The sequence below is a fragment of the Electrophorus electricus genome, chromosome 16 (genome assembly GCF_041902795.1).
Source record: "Electrophorus electricus isolate QZ-2024a chromosome 16, ASM4190279v1, whole genome shotgun sequence".
Lineage (NCBI taxonomy): Eukaryota > Metazoa > Chordata > Actinopteri > Gymnotiformes > Gymnotidae > Electrophorus > Electrophorus electricus.
Window position 1 is genome coordinate 19,037,501 of NC_137512.1, and position 19,710 is coordinate 19,057,210.

At 40.2% G+C, this 19,710-nt stretch overlaps 2 protein-coding genes across 5 annotated transcripts; one reads left to right on the forward strand and one right to left on the reverse strand.

Annotated features, from left to right (window-relative positions):
- The first annotated feature begins 1,700 nt into the window (after positions 1–1,700).
- LOC113585286 (phospholipase A and acyltransferase 3) lies at positions 1,701–8,539 on the forward strand. The gene is made up of 5 exons (XM_035532104.2): positions 1,701–1,821; positions 2,252–2,307; positions 2,481–2,583; positions 5,304–5,572; positions 7,751–8,539. The coding sequence occupies exons 2-5, from the start codon at positions 2,293–2,295 to the stop codon at positions 7,868–7,870; spliced, it is 507 nt and encodes a 168-aa protein (XP_035387997.2). The 5' UTR covers positions 1,701–1,821; positions 2,252–2,292; the 3' UTR covers positions 7,871–8,539.
- Positions 8,540–8,721: 182 nt separating this feature from the next.
- scyl1 (SCY1-like, kinase-like 1) lies at positions 8,722–19,202 on the reverse strand. Of its 4 annotated transcripts, none has more exons than XM_081699122.1 (18): positions 18,997–19,202; positions 17,815–17,955; positions 17,168–17,290; positions 16,725–16,945; positions 16,399–16,489; positions 15,785–15,940; positions 15,302–15,460; positions 13,780–13,887; positions 13,550–13,663; positions 12,842–12,997; positions 12,367–12,555; positions 12,138–12,213; positions 11,854–12,024; positions 11,485–11,615; positions 11,267–11,347; positions 10,760–11,128; positions 10,594–10,624; positions 8,722–9,788 (listed from the first exon to the last, which is right to left on the reverse strand). In XM_081699122.1, exons 1-18 carry the CDS (start codon positions 19,102–19,104, stop codon positions 9,664–9,666), a joined length of 2,550 nt encoding a protein of 849 aa, XP_081555248.1. In that variant the 5' UTR covers positions 19,105–19,202; the 3' UTR covers positions 8,722–9,663. The 4 variants fall into 4 exon arrangements, with proteins under 4 accessions (XP_081555248.1, XP_081555247.1, XP_026859432.2 ...); XM_081699121.1 differs by having other exon boundaries at positions 10,594–10,627; XM_027003631.3 differs by having other exon boundaries at positions 10,546–10,624; positions 18,997–19,201.
- Between the last annotated feature and the right edge of the window lie 508 nt (positions 19,203–19,710).

The following is a 19,710-nucleotide window of genomic DNA, read 5'->3' on the forward strand; positions in this document are numbered from 1 at the left end:
TTTAACATCTGTCCACTGAAAGGGCCTTATGCAAACTTGGTTTTAAACTAAGCATTAAAAAAAACCTGTAATCTATAACAACGCAAGATGTCCTCATTTACATGTTTAAGTGCGCTTTGATAATGTAAAATTAAATCAAATAAAGATTCAGTGATGATGCTTACAAAATAGGCAATGACACGTCTGTATTCAGAGTACTTTTGCAAATATTGTTTGACTAGTTTAGCTGATACAAGTTGGGGTTGGTGGTTGCCAGGAAAACAGTACTTCTCTGACTGCATTGTGCCAAGTGTAAAGTTGGTAAAGTTTGGGGGATTATGGTGTGGGGCTGTTTTTCAGGAGTTGGGCTTGGCCCCTTAGTTCCAGTGAAGGGAACTGTTAATGCTTCAGCATACCAAGAGGCTTTGGACAATTTCATGCTCCCAACTTTGTGGCTCCTTCTTGTTCCAACATGACTGCACACCAGTGCACAAAGCAAGGTGCATAAAGACAAGTTTGGTGTGGAAGAACTTGACTGGCCTGCACAGAATCCTTACCTCAATCCAATACAACACCTTTGGGAAGAATTAGAACAGAGACTGTAAGCCAGGCCTTCTTGATCAACATCAGTGACTGACCTCACAAATGCGCTTCTGGAAGAATGGTCAAAAATGCCCATAAACGAACTCCTAAACTTTATGGAAAGCCTTCCCAGAACAGTTGAAGCTGTTATAGCTGCAAAGGGTGGGCCAACATCATATTAAACCCTATGGATTAAGATTGGGGTGTCACTCAAATTAATATGTATGCAAAGGCAGACGAGCGAGTACTTTTGACAATATAGTGTACTTATCAGCCCTCGCCATAACAGGTTCTGGGCGATGCACAATGACCTTATAAAAGTGCATTAACCCAGGAAAACTACGTGGCCCTGACCTGTTACCGTTCTCTCTACAAGTTTAGTACAATACAAGTAACGTTGATTCCCCAAAAGGGCACTAAGAGAGCGAGTCAGAAGACACCACAGAGCTTTAAGCAGAACAATTCCAATGCAGGTCCTAAGCAACAAACTAACGTTAGCGCCACTCCACACAGCATTAGTAAAAACACCCGAAGCTACCGCTACCGCAGCCAACCGCTATGAAATAAGTACAGATGAGTAGCCCGATTATTGGTCAGAGATAATAGTTGGGCTAATAGTTGTCACTTTCAGTAAATAAATGTATTTTGTGAGTATCATATCTTCTAATATCTATTTTCTTACTTTAGAAATTAAGAATGTAATATCTTATTTAATGAATTGCTGATACCGGTCGATACACGCGCCAACATGGGAATAAGGGGTGTAGCGGCACTTTTTTTCAGTTTCAAGCACAGGCTGTAACTCATTTGACAACGAAACAATTAAAACCATTTTAAAGAATCCTGATTGCTCAAAGAATGTTTTTAAACATCCATAGACTGTTCAAGAAATGGCCACAGCGTTTTTCAACTAAAGACTAATCGACTGTAGATTAGTGCGCCGCGCTGTTTTGTGTATAGGCTAGGTGGAAATATCTTTTTAAGTGCACATATTGTGCATTTTCACCAGGCCTATATTACATGTTCTGACGCTGTCCGCAATATGTTTTGCTTTACTTTGTCGGCAAAATGACTTATAGCAAGACTCATGGTTGCTGAAATTACTAGAATATTCCCAGTTAGCTTCCACTTTAAGAGGTCCCCCATAGATGCCAGGATGTAACTGCGGTCTCGTTTTCTTCGAGTCAGCTGACTGTTAACTTGATTTTGCAGTCTAAACACAGGCAGTTGCTGTGAGGCCGGACAGATTCCGATATTAGGGTAAACGCTTAATACTCTATCTAATGTGATTTTCAGTCCAATCATTTGATCGTAAAATTATCATTATAATGTATAGTTACATCACTTGTTAGTGTCTGTCACTTTGCATGAAGAGTATTAGCTCACAGTAACGCGAAAGGGAAGGACTCCTGACGGGGCAGTGAAAGTGTTTTGATTTTTAAGTAGTTTGTTCAAATAATATTACAGTTTAGTTACCAAAAGCAACCTAATAACTGTTTGCTTCGAAGTAAATAAAATCAAGTGTTCTCGTGTAACATTTTTGTTTATCACGTCATTACTAAATGTATAATAACTAAAAAGATCAAAAGATAAAAGTATACGTAGTCAGTGCATCACTTAATATTCTCATTGCCACGACACCCTGCCTGCTGTACGAGTTATATATGTAGATGTCATCTGTTCCTAAAAGGGTCCAGCGTTCAGCTCAACTACACCGTGAACGACACCACAATGACAACTAGTCAGGTAAATATCTTTATGAGCATTTTAAGCTTGTATCTTGTTCTGTACAAATATAATGCAAAATATAGTACATACAACTTATTGCCTACAGCAGGTTTTTTCTAACTAGGGAGTAAGGTTTATCTACACCAATGTAATTAACATTATTTTTAGTAATATTTGTGTCCCAATTTGAGGTGAAACCAAAGCCAGGTGACTTGATCGAAATCTTCCGTGGTACATACCAACACTGGGTCATTTATGTTGGACAAGGCTACATCATTCACCTTGCACCACCATGTGAGTCCATTACTTTTAATCAATGTTTATGCTTGAGATTATATATATATATATATATATATATATATATATATATATATATATATATATATATATATATATATATATGTATGTGTATATATATATATATATCATGTTCCCCCGAGTGTCGTAGGGCATATATATATATATATATATATATATATATATATATATATATATCTCACGTTCCCCCGAGTGTCGCAGGGCAACGTGAGATATATATAAGTAGACGGGGGTTTAAGTAGACAGACAAACGCTAACACTTAACTCCATACGGGGGGAAGCGTTCCGTGACTATATATATGTATATAAAAAATTTTTTTATAATAAAAGCATCTCCACACCTTGGAATTTGGAACCGAGACCCAGGGTGAGTCTAAACACCAGAGCTGCTGACCTGAGATTGAAGATCATGGCTAAAATGGAAAGACTAACAATCCATAGACCGAGATCAAGCGAAGTTGTGAATGCAGCAGTACAGACAATCACTACTGTGACCATCTCTAAGACTAACTGTACGGTATATGCCACAGCAACAATGATACTTGAGATGCTTAGCTACAACATGAAAATCATCAGGCAGTAGTATCCTCCATGGGGATGGAACTTGGAAGCCAAGATAAAGGCCACATGGAGAGAACTCAGCCAGCTGTCAGAAATGCAGAAATGTTTGATGAAGCGACCTGAGAAGTACAACAAGCTTTCCATACCTGAAGCACTGGAGATTGCCAAGAAAAGATTAGCAGCTCTGACTTACCGCCGGTAGAGGTACACAAGAGAAGTAGAAGCCTGGAGAATAAACAGAACATTTTCCCATGAGCCATCCAACTCAAAGGCAGGGTAACAGCATAAGAACAGACCCACCAATGCTGGGAACTGAGAAATACTGGAAATGCATATAAGAGAAGGAGACATCACACAACAACAATGCCCAGTGGTTGGTGAACCTGAGAGCAGACCACAGCAACATCCTGTTCACTAGCAGATGTCCAAGAAAGGGTCTTGAGTATAAAGAGCTGGACAGCTTCAGGCCCCGACATGGTCCACACCTACTGGCTAAACAAGCTAACTGCACTCCATGAACACCTGGCAGCACAAATGAAGCAGCTGCTAGTTGATGGAACCCACCCTGAATGGTGGACATGTGCTGATCCTGAAGGGCCCCAAGAAAAGGGCAGTTCCATTCAGCTACCAGCCAGTAACCTACCTCTTCACAACATAGAAACTCCTATCGGGCACTGCAGCTAAGTTGATTAGGCAAATGGCTCAATACAGGAGTGGGGCTCAGAAAGGCATTGGCACCAGGATATACAGCAATGACATCAGAATGTCATTTGGACTGGTGTGATCGGTGTGGTTTCAAGGAGAAGGAAGGATTGTACTACCAGAAGGTAACATAACAGATGTTTAGGGCAGCTACAAATACGTTGGACTCTCACAAGCAAATGGAAATCATGAAGAGGCTGCAAGGAAGGCAGGTACAGCCAAATACCTACAAAAAGTGGGTCAAGTCCTGGGAAGTCAGGAAGAACAAGATCCGGGCTATCAATACCTATGTTCTACCAGACATCAGATACCCCACTGGCATAATAAGCTGGTCTAAGGAGGATATAGAAGCCCCTGACATCAAGATAAAGTAACTGCTCACAATGCACAGAGGGTTTCATCCCAAATCCAGTGCGCCGAGTCTCTACCCAGGATGAAACAATCAAGATTCAGGACTACAGCTGGATGATGTGCTTAGTGAGTACTTCAGACAGCAGAAACCCAAGTAGGGGTATGGAAATGAGGAGGAGGCGGAACCATCATGGGAGGATAAGCCCCTGCATGGTATATACCACCAGCAAATATTGGAAGTGGCTGATATGGAGAAACCTTTTTTTCCAATGGCTGGAAAAGGCTGGACTGAAAGGTAGCATGGAGTCACTAAACATGGCAGCACAGGAACAAGCTCTGAATAAAAGATCAATAGAGGCTGGCATCTTACACACCAGGCAGGACCCAAGATGCAGGCTGTGCAAAGATGAGAGAATTCAGCACAAAACAATTGGATGCAAGATGCTAGCAGACAGAGCATATATGGAATATCATAACATATGGTTTGGCATAGTATACAGAAACATCTATGCCGAGTACAGGCTGGAAGTTCCAAGGTCAAAGTGGGATACATCCCAGAAGGTGGTAGAGAATGACCAAGCTTAGAGCCTGTGGAACTCAGACAAAATGGTAATGGCTAACCTATCGGACATAATACTGGTGGATAAACGGCAGAAGAGGGCTGTAGTGATAGATGTAGCAATCTCAAGTGATAGCAACATCAGGGACAAGAAACATGAAAAAGTAAAGAAATACCCAGGGCTGAGAGAAGAGCTCGAAAAGATGTGGAAGGTGATGGCAACAGGGGTTCCAGTGGTAATCAGAGCACTAGGGGCTGTGAACCTCAAAATGAGAGAATGGCTCCAACAGATCTCAGGAACAACATCTGAGATCTCTATCCAGAAGAGTGCAGTCCTGGGAACAGCTAAGATACTACACAGGACCCTGAAGCTCCCAGGACCTGAGCTTGCCGAATTATTATATATGTGTGTGTGTGTGTGTATGTGTGTATATATATATATATATATATATATATATATATATATATATATATATAAGCATTTATAATATATAACCTATTCCTAAATGTGTCTCCATTATAGCTGAGCATGCCCAAGCTGGTGCCTACAGTATGATGTCAGTACTGTGCGACATGGCCGTGGTGAAGAAGGAGCCGCTCCAGGATGTGGTGGGCACTGACCGATACACAATAAACAATCTGCTGGATGACAAATACAAGCCACGTCCTGTCAAGCTCATCTTGCAGGACGCGCACAGCCTTCTGGGGCAGGAGCTTCCCTACTGTGTTTTTAGTGGAAACTGTGAACATTTTGTCACTGAGATGAGATATGGGAAAGCAGAGTCTAGACAGGTAGGAGATTCTGCATGAACATAAGATTGATGTGTTACAATTTGGTGAGTTTTAATTCAACAGTTTATAAATAGGTCGCCTAAAATCAAGTGAACGTAGAGACTGGATGCATTCATAATTATGCTATAAGTAATGCTTGCAAACTGCATTGGCAGCTGTTACTTATTGTATTTAAACATACTGTAGTTAATCTGGATAATGTTAACTTGTATATTTAGCTAAATGACCTATCATATGCACACACCACACATTATTATAAACCCCTACTGTGTGCTTTCACTCACTGGCCAATTTATTATTCATATATATGTTATAGGTGCATTTTATAGGTGTAGAATTTCTTTGCGATTTGCACTTCTAGGAATCAGCATTGATCCTTGTATTTCAACAGTATTTTAGTTCAATGGTATCTGAACTCTAAACTACTGTACTGGCTAGGATGCATTCTATGAGTAAATGACAAAGCACTTTTCTTAGTCGCTCTGGATGAGAGCGTCTGATAAATGCCATAAATGGTCGATGGCTTCCTCGAGCTATGCTCCTGTTATTTCACTTTGCTTTGCAATGAACTTTATTTTGCCTTGTTTAGTTTAGCTGTCTGGTTCTGAATAGGCCAATAGTAGCTCAGTGGATAAGGTACTTGACTTCTAATCAGAAGATAGCTGGTTCAAGTCCACTACCAAGTTGCCATTGTTGGGCTCCTGAGCAAGGCCCTTAGCTCAATTGCTCAATGTCTGCTCAGTCATAATTATAAAATGCTTTGGACAAAAGCATCAGTTCAAGCTGTAAATGGATATGCCAGCTCTAGTGTAAGACTGCAGTAAAAGCAGACTTTGTTCTTTCCATGTTGCTGGACTTCATATTTGCAACAAACATCAAAATCCCCCAGTAAATACAAATAGGCAATTTGGGATACAAGGGATACAAAACTTTAATAATGACTATTTATCCAACATTACGTTTGTTTATAATGATCATTATTAAATGTTTCTACACCCTTGTTGCTTTTAGAGTAGTGACAATCTTTACTGTGTGATTGCTTGGATATTTGGTATAATAATAATAATTTTTCCTGGCATATTTACAGTTCTATGTATTTGGCTAGTGTAGGCTTTATGCGGTTTTTGTAGTCTGTATCTAGGCTTTCTTGCTTGCACCAGTGGACTGAAAATGCAAGATTGTCCTCTACTTCACATGCCTCTCTGATTTACATTTCATTTACATTTATGGCATTTAGCAGACGTGCTTATCCAGAGCGACCTACAAAAGTGCTTTAACAATTACTCATAGAATACATCCTAGCCAGTACAGCAGGTTAGAGTCCAATATACGAATGATCTAGAATACTGTAGAAATACAAAAGTACAAAATGCATAAGGTCTATCTTAAACAATGATAAGTGTAATAAACAATAAGTGCTAGAGTTTGTTAAACAACATCAGTGTAATAAACAATACCCTACAATAAGTACTAATTTAGTCAGTCAATATAGGAGCAGGGTCATCTAAATATTCCAGGAATAGCTGGGTCTCCAGTCTGCATTTGGAGACTGCAAGGGACAGCAATTGGGAGTTCATTCCACCATCTTGGAGCCAGGACAGAAAATAGTCTCAATACTTGTCTTCCATGAGACCTGAAGCATGGTATTTCAAGCCCATCCGTAATTGAAGTTCGAAGTACTTGAGGTACAGATTGGGCTTTGACCATTGACCTCATGTATGAAGGGGCTGGTCCATTTTTGGCTTTGTAGGCAAGCATCAAGGTTTTAAATCTGATGCGTGCAGCTACAGGGAGCCAATGAAGGAAGCGCAGCAGTGGAGTAACACGTGTGAACTTCAGAAGATTGAAGACCAGTCGTGCTGCTGCATTCTGGACAAGTTGTAGAGGTTCGATGGCTCTTAGAGGAAGACCAGCAAGTCGCAAGTTGCAGTAGTCTAGCTTTGAGATCACAAGAGAGCGCAAGCACCTGGGCAGCTCCCTGTGAGCGAAAGGGCCAAATCCTTTGTATATGTTACAAAGGAGAAATCTGCAAGAAAATCTGCAACTTTAATCAATAGTTGGAGAATGGCTAACACAAATGGTTCATAGCAAAAGATGAAAGTTGTTTAATTAAGAAACATTTATAATGAAGTATTTTACACACTGGACACTTTCACTTTATCTCCGTGGTATTTTCAGGTGCGGAACATCGTGGAGGTGGGAGTAGGCGTGGGTGTTGCTACCTTGATCGGCCTGGGAGTTGTTGCTGCAGCAGCAGCCATCTTCAGTTCGGGTAACAAGGAGAAGAGCAAGCGCTGAACAAGTAGCGAGATGGGACAGAGCTGTAGGCACAATCACCAGCAGGCTTTTGGGATGGATCTGAATTCTCTATACATTTAACATCTGTCCACTGAAAGGGCCTTATGCAAACTTGGTTTTAAACAAAGCATATAAAAAAAACCCCACCTAATTTATAACAACCTAAAATATAGAAGTTTTTTATACAGCTTTTCTGATGGCATTGAAACAAAGTAATTAATTAATAATAATTTTACATTGTGAAGTCACAACTGATTTAGTTTTAACAAGTATATTTTTGAGAAACAAATCTTTTTGAAAAGTTTTACAGTGGGGTTCATTACAGCAGTTCAAGGACACAAGATGTGATGAGTACTCTGGTTCAAAAGTTATGGTCTGTGAACCCTTCGCTAGCGTAGGTCTGAAAATAACACTTAAGATCTAACCTTTATTCATCATCAACATGACCTGTGGTTATATATTTTTGATGTGCCAATATCTCCGTTAAAGTTTTAACTTTTTTATATAACAATTACTTAATTGCTATATAAAAAGATTTGAGTATAAAAACTGGTTCCTGGTGACAGTTTGTTCCTGGAACTTCTGTTACTACTCATTTACATGTTTAAATGTGCTTTGATAATGTAAAATTAAATCAAATAAAGATTCAATGATAATTTTTACAAAGTAGGCAATGACACTTCTGTATTCAGAGTACTTTTGCAAATGTTAGTTGTGTGACTAATTTAGCTGATAAGTGACCTCTGCAAATGCTTTCCCAAAGCCTGGCAGCTGCCATGGCATATTGCACTATAGTTGAGCAAGACACAAACACTGGGTACAGTACATCTGAGGAGACAAACATCCTGAAATTAGGTTTTAAGGTTTTATTCTCATGTGTGTAATGTAATACATTATTCTAAAGATATTGCACCAGATCATAAACTTGACATTCAGACCAAAGGCATCTAATAAAATACAATTATATAAAAACAGGGGGGGGGGGGGGTCATTTAACATCTTAATTCATAGTATATCAGCCCAGCATTCCTACAGACAGGAAAAGAAGGCACAAAGAAAACCCCTCACATTGTCATAAGCTATACATGTAGAACTTAACTATTTTCCCATCTGTTTTTTGTTTAGGTTTTTTAATGTTTGTGCATGCACTGGAATTATGTAGGTCCACCTGTGATAATGAACAAGTGTCAGGATTCTGACCTCTTAACACTTAAGAAGCAGATCCGAGTTTTGGGTGTCCATTGTAATGAATTCTTAGGGCCAAACTACACAGTATTGAGTGTATATTCAATATACACACATACTGGACCATCTAGGTTGAATTACACACATCTTTTTCATATAAAAAGTGTTTAATTCCCAGTGCCATTTTCCAACAAATGTGTCCATGCACATGTAATAAACCGATACTGTAATCCATATAAAAGGGACCATGATGATAATCTTAACAGCCTGCTGAAATAAATACCATTACTTAAGGGTGTGTTGTCCAATACTCTAGATAGCAGGGCAAACAATATTATGATGTAATTCTTTAAATCCACCCCATCCAATGGCCAATGAAAGAAAAGCACTGGTACCTTTGACTCCACCCACCAGGCATTACAGAATGTTTCCTTAACCTCCTGAGACCCAGGGCACAGTGCAGCCAAATTCCGAAATGTCTTGTGCAGTGGAATCGTCGACTCGTGAGGTTAAGATCATGCATTCATCAGCATCTTTCTGCCCGTCTCTGCTGCCAGTCCGTCCTGGCCCTCAGTCTTGCCTCATTTGAGTTTGAGAAGCTTCCTCTCTCAGTCCAGCTTGCGAGCACCCAGTTTAAGAGGGCCTTTGGCTGCCTTTCGCTCTGCCCGTTTTGCCTCCAGCTCTTTTCTCCGCTCGTCACGCTTCTTTTTGGCTAATTCGGCTTTACTGAGACCTAAAATGGAATATGGGGCAATAGTTATTAAATTTCTTCAGAATGAAAGAAAAGAAAGAAGTGGCACAAAAAATAAAAAATAAAAAATCATGTTCTGATTAGCATGAGTTTATGTTCTGAGGGTAGGCAAGAATAATGTATTAGAAATACTAGATAAAATGTTTCCACAATATTTAGGTTGCTCTGGGTGTTCTGCAATACTTTTTTAATCTCTTAGACATCTTAAATCTATTAATATAATGGCTTATCTGAATGTTTATTAGACCATAAACACCTTAATAGACAATGATACCTTTATGGTGATGCCAAAATTACTCCAAACACAAGATAGCTAGAAAACACCAAAGTCAAGATTGGAAGGAACTGTACTACATTACTGTGTCCATAAATCTAATCTTCAGATATCCAACCAGTGCACTTACATTTACAGCATTTAGCTGATGCTTTTATCCAAAGCGACTTACAATTATGACTGAGTACAACTTCAGCAATTGAGGGTTAAGGGCCTTGCTCAGGGGCCCAACAGTGGCAACTTGGCTTGAACCAGCAACCTTCCGATTACAAGCCAAGTAGTTTAACCACTGAGCTACCACTGCCCCCTGGGCTACCAGGGTGAGAACAGTGTCAGGTTACCGTAGGGCATCAAAACTTTGGATTGGAGTCCCCCGTGATGTGAAAGGCAAGTGCAGAAGTTGCTGACTGCGTAATGTGGAAATGCCCTCAGCGAAAGAGAGGAATTCCTAAATAAAACACCAACCCTGCTCACTATCCAGTGATTCCCAGTTCTCCTCTGCTCCCCAATCACCTGCAGCACTTGTTCCCCAACCATCATCAGCCTTCTAGGAATACACAAACAAAATAATTGCCGTACAAAGTCACAAACAGAGGGTATATTCTTTTCTCAGTTCCTCCATCTATTTTCTTGAAAAATCTCCCTCACATCTTTATCCTCTTAACTTCTTCCTCCTTACCATAGAAGCAGTTGAAGGGCTTGCTCTCTGAGACACATTTGAAAATAGGTCTGATGATGTCCCCTTCCCACCTTCGCTGTCCCAGTTATAATCACTGGCCAGACGAATGCTCTCCTGTCCAGAGCCTGCACTGGCACTCTTGGAGCCAAAGGCCGAAGAAGAGGCCGTAGCGTTGCGTGGTGTTGGAATGAAGCTCTCTGCTAAACCCCCATCATCATCCCAGTCATTGCCCCATCCCTCATCTGCGGGGGAACTCTGACCCTGACCATCTGCATCCTTCTCATTGGACCAGCTGTCATCGGCATCCCAGCCAGAGCTGCTCCAATCAGAACTCTGCTTTTTCATGGGCACAGAGGAGGTCCGGCCCACCTACAGAAAAACATAGATGTTTGAAGGGGTTGTCAATCATTTAAAATCAACAGATGGACGAGACCATCAGTGTTACAGTTTTTCCCTCAGTAAGCTCCAACGCCACAATATGTATCAACACATATACAATGTACATACACTGCTCTTCTTCTTGGTTGAAGACATAGTGGACCAGTCTGAGTTCCAGTCATCTGGGTCTGTCTGTACTTTCTCAGGGTCCTAGCACACACAACCAGGAGCAGTAAATAGTTGATATTTGGTCAAAATTTTACAAGTATGCAACAATCTGTAAAAAAAATTAAAAAAACCTTCACTACAACCAATTTGCATGCGAGAGACATTATTTAATCAGTCACCTCAAGACTACCCCAATCCTCATCGTCCCACCGATCTCCAACTGCTTCCTCTGTCTGCTCGGTAACATTTGAGGTCTCTGATTGGTTAGTGACAGCTGATGAGGGAGCACTGGATGAATTTGCTTTAATATCTGGGCGTGATGGACAAAACCAACCAATCAAAATAAGGTATTAAACATTTAAAATGAAAGAAACTTAAACCATTGACAGAAAAATAAACAGAATAAACAACAGGGTCAAATATAGTATCTTTTTCATATGATACTAAAGATAATATGGAGCTGTCTACATTAAAATCAGCCCAGTTGCACAGTGGTTACTGGGCTTTAAACATTTACATTCCACCTTTACATGCTGCATTTGTGGCACCTGTAGCTGCAGGAGCTTGAGCACTGGGGGTGTTTTCGGTCCTGGCCCCTTCAGTGTCTGCAGGGGCATTGCGGATAAGTTTGGAGGTGAGAGAGGAGACCCCCGTGACGGCCCAGCCTGCCCACGTTGCTGCTGAACCACTGGCTTGGGCGGAGGAAGTAACATCCTTCTCTGGCAAGAAGGTAATGAAATGCAAAGGGTTTTAAAAACAGTTTAATATATCTTGGTATTTAGAGATAGATGTTATGATATTATAGATTCACACATCATGGAGCAGGCCATACCCATTTCAGCTAGTTTAGATGGGTCATCAGAAACAGTCTCCAGCTTATTCAGGAAGCACTTAATGGCTTTAAATGCCTACAGGTAAGTGGGAGGGGACATCAGGCCTTATAAAATCAATATAATGCATATGAAATCAACACCAAAGTCCTTGCAAGTGGACTTGTGGAACTTAAATAATAGACTACAGCATTGTAAGGCAAGACATGAGCTCTGTGAGCACTTGGTCACCTGGTCGCGGACGTTCTTGTCAGGGTCCATGGTGAGTGGGCAGAGGGTGGGCAGAATGCGTGAGGCACACTCACTCATGCTGTAGTAATGGTGCGTGGCAGCAAAGCCCAGCACACCAGCCGCCCGCGATGCTGGAAATGGGTCTTTTGTGGCGCGCGAGAATGCTGAGGTCAACACCCGTTGACGCATCTGTTCCAGTGTGCAAATGCAGGGATACAAAACTCCAAGTTACTTCAAAGGGGCATTCAGACCATTTTAGTACTTCTGGTGATTAAAAAGCTAACTGCTGCATTAGAAGTTGTGTTGAGCAAAATCAGTATTGAATAAATATTTGTGGTGTAAACCACAAAATATTGGTTAAAATCCATTATTATAAAGCTATAACTTCATTAATACGTTACATTATTACACACTTTATTATGTGAACCTAGAGAGTGGAATGCCGCAAAAGGCAGTGTCTGAATGGCATGCCTACCCCCGCATTAAGATATGGGGCAATCTTGCCAAGGCAAACAGTGGTGTTGCAGCGGATGGGACCTTGGTCGTCCCTCGACTGCAATCTTGCAAAGTGGCGCATCAGCTCCTGGTTCAGGTTGCTCTCGTTCAGCTTGGGAGCCAACAGAAGCATAGACTACAGGGGAAATATGAATATGATGTTCATTTCTGATCAGATCTAACAGTTCATACAGACCTCTAAGCCAAATTCTAGAGCAACACAAGAGCATTTAGTTTGTTGTAGCAAGGAGCACTACACTGCGCTTCTTCTAAGTAACACTAAGGAATGCTGCTCTCATGCTTAAGATACAGAAGAAAAACAATATAGTGACAAACTATAGTAAAGCATTCTTGGAGAAAAGTTATTTTTCACAAGAAAATATTGAACTTGAATGCGTGCTATAATACAGAATTATGGAAGAATGTCAGGCCCGGGAATCTTACCATTTATACATTATCTACCATGCATTTACTAACCAATCTGACTGTACAACTGTTGTCCTATTTCTTTATTCAAACAGCCTGGCCATACTTCTCTAAACCATTGCAGCACAAATATGACTTTTAGGCAAACATCACCAACACAAGTACCACATGCATCTCCAACAGTAAACAAGTTAAACTTAGGCTCTGAGGGAACTCAGTCCATGGACAGCGCACACACGTCTGATAACTAAAAAACAAGTACCTTTACAGTCTGCTCTCTGATGGCTGGGTTTGTGTCTGTAAAACCATGAACTACATGGGGAAAGATTTGTGAATTGACTGCTGCCTCATTCAAATACTGAATAAACTGCTCCATCTGGGTGTAAAGAGAGACAACGGAGAGAAGAGAGAAATTAGTATGATAATGACACCGAAATACACCGACACATGTCTAACGTGGCCTAGACGAGCAGAGGGGACGAGAAGGGTGACCTGCTGCAGAAGCCGTATTCTCATTGCACGGTCAGTAGAAGAGAACATCTTCACTATGACAGGGATGATCTTCTGCTGGTACTCTTCTGCAGATAAATACTTTCCCACCTAAAGGACATCACCACCGCAAAGAGAGAGAAAGTCAGATCTGGCTGGATCTTGATTTGTGGGTGCTTCAATTCCGCTTAAATTGTCTTCATGCGCTCTCCACTTGTTGCTAAACAGTTCCCCCACTCTGGGCCAGCATGGCAAAGGAAGAGCAAACAAATAACTGAATATATATGGAAACGTATTTGACCCTTCCATCCTTAACAATGATGACTTCCTGTTTTAAGATATATCCAATTTAAAAACCTATGCACACATATTGATGTTGTGGTATTTATATACGAATTGTTCCTTCTTCTGATGTTCAGCAGTTTCACTGTTAACTGTAGACATCAGATTAAACAGATAAAAATAAAGAATGAAATTGTAACAATGAGAAATCATTGTTTATTAATAAAAAAAAAAAAGTATCAACTTTATTAAAATAAAGTAAATTATTAAGATTAAAATCAGACTAGAGGCTCTGTTTAGGAATTACAAACCATCTCAGTACATTCATGTAGCACCTTTGATGGCGCATTAATTTCTTTATTTTTCTGAATAGCAATCTCTTTATTAATAGATTGATAGACAGAATGTTACTGATCCAGTACAGTGCCACAGTAGCGAGACAAATTTCACATATACTAATGTAAATTAGGCAAAAAGGAGATAAGATATAGAAGTGCTTAAGTGAAGAAGGAGTAAAACAAGTCCATTTACATTACGTGTATACTCATTTATGACATTTACATAAGAGCAACATCGGTCTTATGAGGTAGATTCATTCGCAGAGAGCACGACTAGGAGTAGCAATGATATTCACAATTATTAGGAACGTCTGAGAATTACTTTCTTTTTTGCTTTAGTAGAAAATTCTCTTCTCTTTCAGTGAAACTAGAGAGAGAGACCTTGACTGGGAGCCAAAAGAATGTGATTTTATCATTTTCTCGCTCGCTGGGCAGAGTACCTGGCAGCGAGAAGAAAACATGCTATCTTGACCTTAGAAGGGAACTACTCGAAACATAAAAACAGCTGAGGATGATGGGAGTAATATCGGCTCCTGTACAGGTCTATTAGCACCACCTATGTTGATTCAGCATATGCAATTATATATGTCTGTGAAATAGCTGATCTTCATATAAATTAACCTAATGTTTTTCTTTGCAAGAATTAGATAGCACCTACATCAGTCAATGCTAATATAAATGATGTGCAAATTGAATATGGGTCAAATTGTTTTGTTCGGTCCAAGTTAGGACAGAAAAATGCTTATAACCAAGTCTCTGGTATTAGCCCTTTATTCGTCTTCTATAATACTTTATTTGTTACTTTATTAGTTTACTCGTCATCTTTTTTTTAATTATTATTTTTATTATGAGTTCTTGGAAAATAATCAAGACTCTACACCTACAAGGAAATTTAAACGTGTTACCTTAAAGAGTGGTGTGAGGACAACAGCACCAGCATTGCCAAACTCGAAGGCTGTGAGGAGTTGAGGCAGTACTTTGTGTTTACAGAAATCTTCAGGGAAGGAGTCCAGATTATCACTCAGGTCCTGGAAAAACTGCTGTTTCTCTGATGGTTCCTTAATCTGAACAAACAAACATGTTTTATAAATTCTCTGAAGGGTAAATCCAGGGAACGAGCTGATGAAGACTTTATAGTAAAACATTAAGAATGTATTAACTAAATATACAATCATCATCAAATTCATCACTGAAAATAAAAGAAACACTGACCAATAAAGTGCCTTATTACCAAAGTAAACTGATCAGTTCTTAAAACGACTGTTTAAATGTAAGATCAGTTAGAGGCTGAGAATCAAAACAACAACGTCAGGTACGTAGGGCTAGCAGGCTTCATAGCATGTCGATTCATGGAGCATGCAACAGGTACACAGGTGGTGAGGCTCTACCTGGATCTGCTCCAGGAAGAGGTTACTCTCCACAAAGCTGTTGCTCATGAAGCCTCCAGAAGAGCGGCAGTTCTGCAGGAATCGGGCTGGGTTGGGCCGAGCCTTTGGGTTCGCCCCCACCAGCTCACAGTAGTGTGGCACCAACTGTTTGGGGATCTACGGGGCAGAGGGAGCGTGCGCATGAACAACACCTAGAGACACAACGCAAATGTGTTGTTTCCCCTTTATGGAACATACAAATGTCCTTTCTGCAACTGACTGTGAACTTGGATATCTGAAGTAGTTAAATGCAATGCAAACTATTTTTTATAATGTTGGTTACACATGATCACACTGTGGAGGACCTCCTTTCCGTAAACATCCTGAGGGAGATCATGTTCACATTCTTTGAATATTTTATATGAATAAATCTGATACAAATTTGCTGGACTCTATCTACATCTGTTGTACAAGAAGTTCCCTTGGATGCAGTGTGAAAGCTGTACAACAGGCCCAGTAACCTTTGTCTCTGTAGTAACAGGCCCACTCAGTGACTTCGCCACTAAATGCATCATTAATAAAGGTAACATCTGTTTTGATTCAAATCTGCTGTACTCTTCAGTGAGCTGCATCACCTTGCCAAGAGATCGTAGAGATGAGGCACGAGGCAAAGGTCCATTAAACACTTCCCAAATTAGACAGCCCAGCCTCCACACATCTCCTGACCTGAGTAGACATCAGACACACATTACAGGGAACTTGCATATAATTTTCATCGAGTCACTTTAGCAAGAGTAGTTTTGTCTGGACGTCCACAGCAAGTAGAACGCTGACTAGAACTAGAAAAGAGGAAACAGCAGGTCCTAACAGGAAGAATTATATAATGAAATAAATTTTAAGTGGGAACAATCAGCAACAATTTACCAACTGTTTCCTTTCCCTCTCTTGGCACTTCACTTACCATTTCTCTCCTCCACTGTTGTTCATTTCTGGGGGGTCATACTTTTCCAGGTCTGGATTCACCACTTTGGCAGGTGGTAAAGAGGAGGGCTCTCCCTGGTCTGAGGTCACATGATCCAGCCCTCCCAGTTTCCACTCACCAGCTCGGTCCACAAATATCGCCCACATTCCAACATTATTATGAAGCAGATGACAGTCATTCACCAAAAAACTCAGTGCTTTCTGAGTGGAAGGACCAGAAGAATACACAAGTGACTACCGGGCACAGTTAGAGACAAAGAGGTGCAATTTGTTTGCACATTTAAGTCTGTGAATAATGACATGCAGAAGTGCACAAGTGTGCCAAGAGACCAGTAAGTATATCCACATGTATAAATGTGTATGGTAAAATAAATAAGGTCACAAATCATAGTGCTCTTACTCTCAGCATTCTCCACTACTCACCACAATCTGATGAAGGCCCCAGGAAACCTCCAGATCACCCGATCCACCTCGCTCTGCCTGGGCTTTCAAGTGTGTAGCCAGTGGGGTCACTGGCTCTGTGACCAAGTACAAGCTTTTCTCAGTCTGCCATCAGACAAAGGGGAAGAAAAAGGAAACTTCAGAATGGCTATTTATTGTCACTTCCTATTTATTTAATCTCATAGAAAAGACTAGATGTAATGTTTAAAAGCAAAAAATTAAAAACAGAACTGTTAGGGGTGTGAAAGATCATATGACAAGTAAAAAAAGAAAGATTCCTGGTGGCCTGTGAGCTGGGGCTAGTTATCTGTAGATGTAGGCTTTCCTTGTGCTTCCTGTGCTTCAAATGCGAACAGCCATGCCATCAATCACATGATAAGCAAAAAGCATTAATATAGGACTGCCATGCCTGAATTCAGAAGCATTACTTATTGCTCCTTTAATTAAATCAATCTGGACATAGGGAGAAAAAAAGTCAAATTCAACAGGGGGAAAAAGTACAGAAACTGTGGCATTTTTGTCCCTTTTTTTTGGAAGTAGTCAACTGTATTGCATATACCACATGACCTTTCCAAAGTGTAGTAGGAATCAACACTATTGCACTTTTATCACTCTGCATCAGTCTTCACCTCTAATCCATCTACGAAGGACAGGATGTTAGGGTGCCTCAGTGTCTTCATGCGTTTGAAAGCTGCTTTGGCGAGTTGTGTCTGCTCCTCTGTTCCTTGGGACACTTCGTATAAAAACACTGACACCGGCTCTGCAGTCGTCTACAAAGTAAATAGATTCAAAGCTAAAACTCAGTAATACGGACAAACAGCGAACAACTTCAATAAGTTATTTGTGGTCACAATGCTAGAAGCTATGATTTTGTTGTGGAGCAAAGTGTGCTTTCTTGACAAGACAGGCATTCAGAAATTACCCTATTAATTAAGTTACTGATTAAATGACCCTTAGTTGATTTCTAACAGGTAGCACTAAATGGTTAAGTAAACACAAGGTGTGTTTTTTTCCCTCTTTATTTCAAGTAAGACAGTAAGCTACATAAGTAAACATGTTTTTATAGTGGTGATTTTGCAGGTGCAATACAGCCTTATGAGTTTATTTAACAAAAGAAGTCAAATTAAACTAAAACTAATCGTTAGACTTATTTAGAGAGGGAAAATATATCTTTGGATTTAGCCAACAGACGTTTCACCACAATACAATAATTCAAGTTTAAACGCTGACAGGCTGCTGTACAGCTAGTTACCTAACCTAGCTACAATTGCCATCTGATAGACAAGACAGCAAAAAACAACAACAAAAAACCCACCCCACCTAATCTCAACTGACACATCACACGGCGATATTCACAACAGATTTTTTTCCCCCTTTCTTTTTTTAGCATGATTCTATTTTTAATCATGAGCTTCAATACGTGCTAATGCTACCGAGCTAGGCAGCTAGCGTTAGTCAGTCGGTTATAAACGTTAGTTGACTTCCAGCGCAGACTGACTGACGTGGCGTCGACTCGCTGCGTTAGCGACGTGGCTCGGATAGAAATCGCATTACGGTGGTTTTGTGTCAAAACCATACGGTACGAAACGGGTTTGCCATACGCGAAAATTTCGGCAAGTATATAAGAAGCCACTTTAGATACCAAGTGTCGGCTGCTAAATTGCTTATAACGTTCAGCCCCACTTCATTTCTAGGTGATGCTGGAAATGCAAATGCTAGCCAGCTCTCCCCAAAATATGGACCGAGGATGCAAAGCGCGGCCTGCTATTCCAGAAGCGGCGTCCTTTTGTAGTAGCGTGTCAGGTTCTTACCTTGCGTTTTCCTCGATGAAGAGTCCATATGCCGGACTTATCTTGATTTTCTGGTATAATTTCATAGTTGAAATCTTTAACGGGATCCCGTGCAAAAAAGGACCACATCCTTCTCTTGTTCAGTCTACATGAAACATCGAGAACGGCACTAGTAAGCGGCTAATTGCCAGAACACACAGTTGGTCATTCATCGCTAGAGGGCGACAGTTCCCAAAAAAACTGTTTAGCATCAGTCGCGTATACAATATAATGTGATAGATACATTAAACGACCCTTCTATGGGACTTATAAATAACAGAAGGGGGAAATCATTTTCAAATATATATAAACGTGCAACCAATCACATTGTGTAACAATAGTGACTAACATTACTATGATTTTGTGAAACTCTAAAAGAGCTGTTGGTCTTTAAAAAAAAAAAAAAATTAATATGCAGTTTGCGTTGATTTCATATAAGCATTTTTATGCAGATGAAGTAACTGGTCACATTACCAAAGCTATTTCTTTCAAGCATTGGTCTGCCATCTCGATAAATGGAAACAACTAAAATACAGGCTGCCCTATTTGGTTTATGCAAACTTGTAAAAAAAAGTCTACTTTTGATTTATATTTTTTATATCATTATACTGTTATTTATGTCACACTTACAAATATAAAAATGTTAACTGCCACAGCTATGACCAGTGATTTAATTCAGTGCCTCACTGCAAATAT

Coding starts and splice junctions, on each gene's coding strand:
- LOC113585286 (XM_035532104.2), top strand. Junction 2,584..5,303: donor CATTCACCTTGCACCACCAT/GTGAGTCCATTA, acceptor TCTCCATTATAG/CTGAGCATGCCCAAGCTGGT. Junction 5,573..7,750: donor GGAAAGCAGAGTCTAGACAG/GTAGGAGATTCT, acceptor TGGTATTTTCAG/GTGCGGAACATCGTGGAGGT.
- scyl1 (XM_027003630.3), bottom strand. CDS start 19,104: ATGTGGTCCTTTTTTGCACGGGATCCCGTTAAAGATTTCAACTATGAA. Junction 12,025..12,137: donor ATCTAAACTAGCTGAAATGG/GTATGGCCTGCT, acceptor CCTTCTTGCCAG/AGAAGGATGTTACTTCCTCC. Junction 10,628..10,759: donor GCCCTTCAACTGCTTCTATG/GTAAGGAGGAAG, acceptor GTGTATTCCTAG/AAGGCTGATGATGGTTGGGG.